Raw genomic sequence first — 10,057 nt, 5'->3', positions numbered from 1 at the left:
CGCCCTTCCCGAGCTTTGGGATCCCCCCTTCCCGCCCAGTTTCGTGGGAGGCGCGGCTGGGCTGAGCCTTTCAATCAGGAAACGCTGGATCCCAGCTGGGACTTCGGGAAATGCGGCTGCTCCTCCCCAATTAGCAGAGGTAATTTCCGAGTAATTATGCTCAGGTGATCATCATTCTATATAATTAATTAATTAATTAATTAAATTTAATTTATTAAATATTTATTTATTTATTTATTAAATAAATAATAAATATATAAATAAATATTTTCTATTTTCTATTTTCTATTTTCTATTTATATTTTATATTTTATATATTTTATATATTTTATATATAAAAATATATTTTTTATATTTTATATGTTTTATATATTTTATATATTTTCTATTTTCTATTTATATTTTATATATTTTATATACCATTATAGATTTTTATATATTTATAACAAACGTTATTATAATATAATAAAATATATTATTATATATAATAAATATATAATTTATATATAATATATATATTATATATATTAAAAATTATATCTATTATAAATATATTTTATATATACTTTATTTATATTTAAGTATAAGTATATATAAATGTATATTTTATATATATTTCACATATACATTATATATGTGTATATATATAATTAATTTATTCATAGATATTCAAATGTATATATATAAAAGCATGTGTATATATATGTATGTATATATATGTATTTATATATATAAAAGTACGTGTATATATGTCTGTGTGAAAGTACATATATAGAAGTATATAAGTATAAAGATATATATAAAATTACATAACTATAAAAGTATATGTATAAAAGTATGTGTATATATGTATATATTTACATATATTTTATATTATATAATATATATAATACATATATTTATATTTAAATTATATGTGTATATATGTATATATTTATTTACATATATTTTATATATATTTAAAGTATATATATGTGTAAATGTACATATATAATTATATAACTATAAAACCATATGTAAAAGTGTGTATATACGTATGTACATTTAAATTGTATAAATATGTATATATATTAAAATATATCTTTTATATATATTTATATACATGTGTGAAAGTACATATACAAAAGTATAGAAGTATAAATATATATTAAATTATGTGTGTATATATGTATATGTGTAAAAGTACATGTATATAAAATTATATAACTATAAAAGTATATATCAACATATATATATGTGTGTATATATATAAACTATATATGTGTAAAAGTGTATAACTAAAGAATTTCAGTATCAACGTATATATTTATTAAAAGGTATATATATATAAATATATATGTAGATACATATTTATATGTGTGGGTGAAAGTACATATATAAAAGTATACAAGTAAAAATATATATGTAAAAGTATGTGTGTATATATACATATATATATTTTAAGTATATATATGTGTAAAAGTAAATATATATAAAATTATATAACTATAAAAGTATATATATCAAAGTGTGTATATATATGTATATATCTTTAAATGATAAAAATGTATATATATTAAAAATATACACATAAAAGTAAGCATGTGTATATATATTTAAACGTGCTTGTGAAAGTAAATATATAAAAGTAAGTATAAGTATATATAAATGTATGTATATATGTATATGTATATATATATTTTTAAGTATATACGTGTGAAAGTATATATATGAAATATGTAACTGTAAAAATATATACATCAAAGTATATGTATATATATTTAACCCATATATATGTGTGAGAGTGCATATACATAAAGGAATATCAGCATAAATGTATATATAAAGTATATAAAGTATATATAAAAATATATCTATATATATTTATATAAAATATATATAAAAATATAAATACATGTGGATATATTTATATATTCTGTATTTATATATATAAGTATATATGTACTCTTATTTCTATTAGCATATATTTGTATATATGTGCAATATTAATATACTTACATACATATATATAACATAACAAATAAATATATATACATATAATAAAAGTATATATATGTGTATATCCGTGTATATACACTATACTTATACAGTAATAAATTATATATTTTAATATTCCAAACCCATTTAAGCTGTAATCAGGAAGCACAACCTAGAAAGGAAATTTTTATTGCTTTAATAGACAATTAATTATATAATTATATAATAGTTATATAATTATATTTATATTATATAGACTATATTAACAGATCATTTACATTATATTATATTTATATATCATTAGATTGCTTTAAGATAATAAAAATATTCAATACCCTCGCATTTCACAGTAAAAGGATTTTACAGCTCTTGTATCTCTGGGGTTTGGCATCTCAAATAATTCACTGCACTTATTGAGTTTTTGGTTCACTTCTGGTTTTGGTGGCACTTCTGTTCCTGTGTCCCCACTGAGAGCAGCACTTGGCCCATCCCAGCTGTGCAACCATGAAGGTGAAATAAAAAGAATTAAGAATTACGTTTATTTGAAGTAAAGGTTTGTTTTTTCCATGCTCAGCTGATTTGCCTTCTTGCCTTTTTCAAGTATCTCAGTGACAGTTGCATTTTATCACCTTTTAAACTTTGTTTTTCCTTAATGAAGTCATGGTTTTCCTGCACTTCTTTGCCTGAGATTATAAATCCTGATCGTCCCCCTCTATTTTTATCCCTACAAAAAAAAAAAGAGCAAATGTAATTTCAACAAATAAATGTCTCCAGAGACAATGGAAATGGCAAATGGATCCATCTTCATCTTTCTGAAGAAAATTATACAAAACCCAGTTAAAATGCAATTTAGCTGGGATGCTGGGAAGTGGAGTCCATCAACAGTCAGGAATTATTAATCTTGAAACTGGAAAAAAAGAGAAAGTTTAAATTTAAATTTAAAATTTAAAATTTAAATTTAAAAAGAAAATTTAAATTTAAAAAGAAATTTTAATTTTAAATTTAAAAAGAAAAATCACAAAAAAACAATTCAAACAAATTACAAAAGCTACCTCCGACATACATTCATTTAAATTAAACTCCAAAATATGAATAACAAAACAGAATATGAGTGGCACACAGCACACAGCCTTCCCCAAATATTAAGTTTATTCCCTCTTCTGACACAGCAATAAGTAGGAAATGAGGTCAGCTCTCCCTAAAAACCCAACTTTTGTTTGCTGTGTTGCTGTTTCCCCTCTGCTTTTTGTCCCAAAACCTCCAATGACATTCCCAGACACCCTCCACCTCCTCCCAGCTGCCTGAAGTCAGCACAGCTGCAGAATAAAATAATATATAAAACTAAAACAAGAAGTTTCCACTTTTTTTTTCTCTCCTTCAAAACCCTGAATGATCAGAAATCAGGGATGAAGGAAAACAGAGAAAGCCCAAATATTTCCAGAGTTGTGGCAGAAGAGCAATGAAGTACAAAATCTGATTTTAGTGGGAGGAGGAGACAGCAGAATTCCACACTCATTTGGCCTGGACAGAGGGAAAGAGAGGAAATCCAGATACAAATCCACAAAAAATTGTTTAGGCAGAAATTATTTCCACTGGCTCAAAATCAGCAGGCTACAGAAAAAAAAAAACAACCCAAGACTTTTCCTTGAAGGATTCACAGTCAAAAAAAGCAAAATAATACACAGGGAATTGGTTGGGAAACAAAAGGATTTAAAGCCAAAAATTGAGTTTTATCTTTGTTTCTACCCAGCAGAAATTGTGCTCCAAAAAAGTCAAAAATTAGAAGTAGTAGGAGCTACACCCTCCTCTCAAAATAACATTCAAAATGCCACAATGCTCATGGAGAGAGTGGTTTCAGCAGGGAAAAGGGGATGAAAGCTGCCAAATTTTCCAGCCCTGAAAACCCTGGAAAAATTGAGCCACCTGGAAAAGCAGTACCAAGGTAGCCCATGAGGAATAAATCCTATTATTGGCTCTCATCTGGGCAGTTTTTGGACAGCTCCTGAAGGCCTGAAAGGGTCCAGCAGCAGCAAAACCCACTCAAAAAATTCCTATTAAGCTACAAATATCAGTTAGGGCTTTTAAAAGTCATCCAGAGTGAAGATGCTCACACAAAACCTGGCCACAGCACTGTGAATCCCTATGAATAATTATGTTTTTAATAGGGAATAGCAGTGATTTTCATAACCTGCAGTAGAATATATATATATATATATATATATATGTGTGTGTGATATTGTCATATTATTTATGTGTATATTTATATGTATATTTATATGTATGTGTATATGTATGTGTATATGTATTTATTTATATTTATATAAATATAAATGTAAATATTTATATTTATATTTATATTTATATTTATATTTATATTTATATTTATATTTATATTTATTAGACTAGACTGAACTATAAGCAATCATTTTGCTGGACTCCTCACCACACCAAGGCAACTTTTTTTTTTTTTTGGCATTTTACTATGACAGGGAAGGTAAAAAAAATCTAACAATGAAGACAAGCACTGCTCCTAGAAAATTTAAAAAAATAACTAAAGGCAGAAAAAAAAAAAAAGAGAACTTCTTTTTCCTGAAAGCAACCATTTAAATTTAAACCATTTAAACCTCTGCCAGTGACTCCTGTCTTATCCCACTGGGATTTCAGGTTATTCCAAGTGTTTACTCCACTCTTTTCCCTCAGGAAGCATCACTGAGGCAGAGGAAGCCTCACGTGATGAGGCAGCAAGGGGGAACACACAAAAAAAGGGGATCAGGAATTTTCCAGCTGTTTGGATTGAGGCTGGAATCTCACCTGAGAGCTCCCTTGGGCAGCGTGGTGGTGCTCAGGAAAAATTTCTTCACTGGAAAGGCCAAGCCCTGAACAGGTTGCCAAGGGAAGTGGTGGAGTCACCATCCCTGGAAGTGTCCAAAAAACGGGTGGATGTGGCACTTGGGGCCATGGATCAATTAATTCCATGGCTCTCAGAGAAGCAAAATCCCTGCAAAATCAACTCTTGCACCCAAATTCACCTGGCTAAAAAAATCATTAATGCTGGAGAAGGCTGTGAGGGGGAATAAAAAATTAAGGATAACATGGATTGGAGCTGCTCCCTTCCATTTCTACCTCTTTTTTTTTTTTTTCCAGAAGCCACCAAACACCTTCTCGTGTCTAACCTTGTACCACCTGCAGCTGCTGGCAGCAACAAAAGCCTTTCAAACACCGTGAGGAAGACAAAAGAAACGCGTGTCTGATGCAGAAAACATTCAGGGCTTCCCCAGACAGAGGAGTTTATTCAGTGTTTGTTCAGGCTCTGCTCACCCCAGGACAACAAAATCATTCTGAGCAGGCTTTGCACAATGGGTGGCTTCAAAGTCTCGCTTTTGTGGCCTCTGAAGGATCCAGTTTAATTTATTTTCTCAGCAGAAGGACTCTGTTACCAATCCCACACCTCACCAACAGCCTAAGGCATGGTTCTTGTCAGTAAACAACATGAAAATGCATTTATTCTGCTGTATGTCTTCACACCAAGCAAAAAAAAAAAGGCATCTTATCTCAATGTGTCACATTTAAATCAGAGGCAATAGTTAATGAGGTATTCCACAGAATCATTTTGCAGCAACCATAGAGTTTTAATCAATATAAGCATTTTTTTACAGACAAATTCCTTTCACAGTAACACTGAAACAGAGGCAGAATGTGATTTTGGACGGGTTTTGTTACAAATATTCATGCAAAGGCTATTTTTTTTTTTTTTTTTTTGGACAAAATGGGATCTCACCTGGGCAGCTCTCTCATTGTGTAATGGATTTATTCCAATACAAAAATACAAAGGGTTCCTATAAACCACTGCAGGTTGACAGGGTCGGGAGGCACGGAGCTGGTTGGCTTTGGAAGAAGAGAGGAATATATTGCAGCAAGAAGAAAAATTGGGGATGCAGAGGAGTGTTGGCAGCCAGGAAAAAAAAGAAGCAAATAAATGCCAAGGCATTGGGCTGCTCTGAAAACCCTCGAGGTGGTGGATGGAGAAAACCTCAGCTGCAGGTGGCAGCAGGGACAGGGTGTGAGGGGTACAGAAAGGCAGAGATGCAGAGCCAGAACATGGTGAAAATCCTCCCTCAGGAAGGCCAGGCTAATCCAGCACACCTGGCATTGAAAATATCCTTTTCCTCTCCCAAAAAACGGTTTGAGTGAAGGGAGTCAGAGGAACTGTGCTCCCTCCCCTGGCACCAAAGCAGGAGACAGGACCAGGAGGTTTGAGACCTTTCTTTCCCAGGTGGGATGAGTTAAAATCAAGGTCTGACACATGAAGCTCAAGCTGTTCCTCTTCCTGAGCACAATTCCATTGGTGGGAAGAAATGCCAGCCCCATCAACAAGTTTAAGAAGCTCAATGCAAGGAGCAATTTGCAGCAAAAAAACCTCAGCCTGAGAATATATCTTAATAAGAGCAGCATGATCTCCACTCAAAAAAGAAGGAATAAAATTATAATACCACAGAATGGTTATTCTGAACTGAAAAAAATCAGTGCATGGAACAGGGAAACTCCTGATCCCATTGCTTCAGCTGGAACACACACGGAGCACAGTCTGAGGGAGTGAGTGTTGGCCAGGAGATCCATCCAGGGCCCAACCCAGCAACACAAGGCACTCCCTAAATACACAGGGACCAACCCAACAGCTCACAGCACCCCTAAAAAAGTGGGGATTACCCTCAGGAGAAGGTGCAATTCCCTGGATTTGTCTCTCCACGACACTCAGTGGAAGACCCAACCCACTGATCTGCCACAGCTTTGGGTTCCAGCTGTTTAGTCCCGATTTGAGGAATCCTGCAGGATCAAACACCTCAAACAGCAATTCCCAGGAATTCCCAAATTCCCCACACAACCCAGCCTCTCCCTAAGGCAGACGGTGCTCCCTCCTCTATTTAGCAGCAGCTTTTGGCCACCACTCGGGTGTGCTGGCGCTGAGCTTCACTGTGTCCCCTCCCAGGTGGATGCAGAGCGGCTCATTCACATGAGCCAGCCTCAGCAGGGCTATCCCGAGCTCTCCTCCTCCAGCACGGAACTTCCCGGCGCGTTTTCCCGACTCGGTGAGGATCTCAGCGCCCTCGGGAATGCCGGTGCTGGGAAGGGGCGCCGGGAAGCTGACGGGCAGCAGCCGCTTGCGGATCACGCCCATGTGGTGGGTCCTGGCCGTCAGCTCCTGCCCGATGTAGCAGCCTTTGGTGAAGCTGATGCCGTTCATGAAGGCCAGGTTGGATTCCAGCGGGAGGGCGACTCCAGGGGGGAGATCTTTCACCCCTTCGGGAATTCCTAGGGCAAGAACAAAGCCAGACTCATTAGACTTGTGCTCTGAACTGTTGGATTCATTCTCAGTTTGGGTTTCCAACCCTAACAGATCCCAGTTTCAGCACAGGACCATCACCTTGCCCTCTGCTAATTAATTTTATCCTTTATCAGCATGGACACACTAAAATCAAAGGCACTGGGGCTTCCAGGACTGAGATCCCTGCCTAGTCTCCTTGGCCTTGGAGTTAACTCAGCAAGTCCAGCCACAAAATTTTTAGGAAACCAAGTCTGGGTGTTTCCTTTTCCTTCCTCAGCACAAGCCAAGCACCGGGGCTGTGCGTCATCCCAAAATAATCAAAATTACTCAAACCACAGAAGCTGCTTTCTAAGGAAATTAATAATCCTGGCTCTCTTCTAGCATTCCTGACCAATCCCCATAATCTGAGTAACAGAAAATTATACCCAAACATTGCCACCAGACAGAATTATAACCACCAGGTCACTTTAATACTCAAAGCAGCAATTAATACACCTATTAATTAACAAATTAAATGCATTACAACTTAAGAATGAAGGGTTTATAACTTATTCCTGCCTTATATCAGCATGTGGGCTCCCAAAATCCATAGTGCAAAACAGGGCTTGGCTTTACCTTGTTTATACCTGTGCCTGTGGTAATCCTGAACATCTCCAACTTGGCTCCCAGGGATAATCTCTGACAGATTTGCTCCTTTCTTTGCAATCAGTCTCCAGCCCATGACTTCTGCCCTGGGGTCAGGAGTTAAGAGCAGAGCCTGGTCTGCACGTTTTGGGAGGGAACTGGTGTCCTCAGGGATGACAGCCCACAGGGAGAGGTCAGGGCAGGGGGAGATGGTGACTTTCCTGCGGATCTTGTAGAGTTTCAGGTGTTTCTGGATGGAATCCAGAACGCTGCTGTCGCACTCCAGCAGGATGTGAGGCTCTTCTGCTGTGCTCCCGTGGAGCCTAAAAAAAGTCACACCCCAAAGGTCAGGAAAACAAAGATCCACAGCAGCAGGAGCAAAAACTGGGTTTTTATTTGGATCATGGTGCAAATCCAGAAACCTGGGACGTTTCTGTGGCACACAGGGAGCAGCACCCACATCCCCACATGAAATACCTGAACTGTTTCAGCCACCTGCTGTACTCCTTCCTAGCAAACACTGCCCTCACTTCTCCCAGGGGCAGAAACAGCTCTGGCCATGTGGAATTCTCTATCCTTACCTAGAGTGAAGGGAATTTCAGCTGGGAGAAAAGCTTCATTTGGCTGTGACACAGAATTCCAGAATGGATTCGGGTTGGAAGGGACCTTAAAGCCCCTCCAGTTCCACCCCTGCCATGGCAGGGACATCTTCCACTATCCCAGGCTGCTCCAAGCCCCGTCCAACCTGCCCTTGGACACTTCCAGGGATCCAGGGGCAACCACAGCTGCTCTGGGCACCCTCACAGGGAAGAATTCCTTCCCAATATCCCATCTGTCCCCCTGGAAGGGGCTCTGAGGTCTCCCTGGAGCCTCCTCCAGCTGAGCACCCCCAGCTCTCCCAGCCTGGCTCCTGGGCACAGAGCTGAAGGGCACAGTCAATCTCCACGCGTTTTATTACGGCCACCACACTTTTCTGCTGCGGTGAACCACAGCACCTGCATCAAGGCAAACACACACGGAGGATGCGCTTTTTTTCACACTGATGTAGAAATTTAAGCCGGAAATGTCACACGGCGGTGACAGGAGCCGCCCCCCCGCCATTCCACAATGGTCTCTCCCAGCTCCCCCCCACCCCGGCCGCGCCACTTGGTCTCACCTGTAAAGGATGACGTCATACAGGCAGCGGCCCTGGACGTTCAGCGCGTGCGCGTATAGCGCGGGGGGGGCGTCGCCCGCCCCCACCAACTGCGTGACGTCATTGGTGAGCAGCCCCTGCAGGAACACGGCGGCCTCGGCGCCCCGCACGCCCAGCAGCGCCCGGCCCAGCGGGAAACAGGCGGCGGCCGAGCCCCGCCGGCCCCGGCACAACCGGCGCAGCCCGGGCGCCGTTATTGCCCTCACCAACATGGCGGCGCCGTCAGAAGCTCCCCCCGCCGCCGCCGCCCGCCGCCGCCGCCGCCATCTTGTGTGTGTCCGCCGTGAGGGCGACACCTGCTGGCGGGGCCGGGGAGCCGCCGGGACCGCCCCCTCCCGTGAAACCACGCCCCAATCCCGTGGCCCCGCCCCCTTTCCAGCCAGACCACGCCCCTCCAGCGGACTCCCTCAGTGTCGTGGCCACGCCCATGTCCCCACGGCCACGCCCCCGCACTTGGCCGCGCCCCCGGGGCCGAGCGGGGCCGGGCGCTCCCCGCGATCCCGAAGGAGGAATTTGGGAACCCCCCCGGCCTTCCCTGGGTTCCCCGGCCATGGAGCGAGCGAGGGGAACAGCCCAGAGCCCGCGGGTTGGCTGTGGGTGCCGTCGGGGACTGCCCAGCCCAATTCTCCCTGTCCCGGCTGCTCCACATTTAATTAGAGAATTAGTCAGGCTGGAAAGGACCTCCGAGGTCATCGAGTCCAACCATGTCAGCTAGACTACGGCACTAATCCGCCACCTCCAATCCTTCCCTAAACATCTCCATTCCTGCCTCTGCCGAGCCTAAAATCCACAGGGTGCTGCAAACAGAGCACAGAGCCATTCTCCTCTAGGTACATTCTGGCTATCAGGGTGGAAAAGAGACTCCAAAGGTTCCTGTTTTCCACTGTTTTGTTTCCACAGGACTCACCAGCTGCCCTCTGTCCTCTTTTAACACCCTT

General features: G+C 40.0%; 1 protein-coding gene and 1 long non-coding RNA gene across 2 annotated transcripts; one reads left to right on the top strand and one right to left on the bottom strand.

The window, feature by feature from the left end:
* The first annotated feature begins 45 nt into the window (after nucleotides 1-45).
* Nucleotides 46-5,587, top strand: LOC131576333 (uncharacterized). The gene is made up of 2 exons (XR_009276958.1): nucleotides 46-139; nucleotides 5,122-5,587. It is a non-coding gene; the product is annotated as an uncharacterized LOC131576333 (long non-coding RNA).
* Nucleotides 5,584-9,420, bottom strand: IBA57 (iron-sulfur cluster assembly factor IBA57). The gene is made up of 3 exons (XM_058832922.1): nucleotides 9,081-9,420; nucleotides 7,916-8,247; nucleotides 5,584-7,287 (listed from the first exon to the last, which is right to left on the bottom strand). Exons 1-3 carry the CDS (start codon nucleotides 9,329-9,331, stop codon nucleotides 6,896-6,898), a joined length of 975 nt encoding a protein of 324 aa, XP_058688905.1. The 5' UTR covers nucleotides 9,332-9,420; the 3' UTR covers nucleotides 5,584-6,895.
* Between the last annotated feature and the right edge of the window lie 637 nt (nucleotides 9,421-10,057).

Source organism: Poecile atricapillus, chromosome 2, assembly GCF_030490865.1.
Source record: "Poecile atricapillus isolate bPoeAtr1 chromosome 2, bPoeAtr1.hap1, whole genome shotgun sequence".
In the NCBI taxonomy this organism is placed as follows: domain Eukaryota; kingdom Metazoa; phylum Chordata; class Aves; order Passeriformes; family Paridae; genus Poecile; species Poecile atricapillus.
This window is presented reverse-complemented; position numbering and strand designations above follow the sequence as displayed.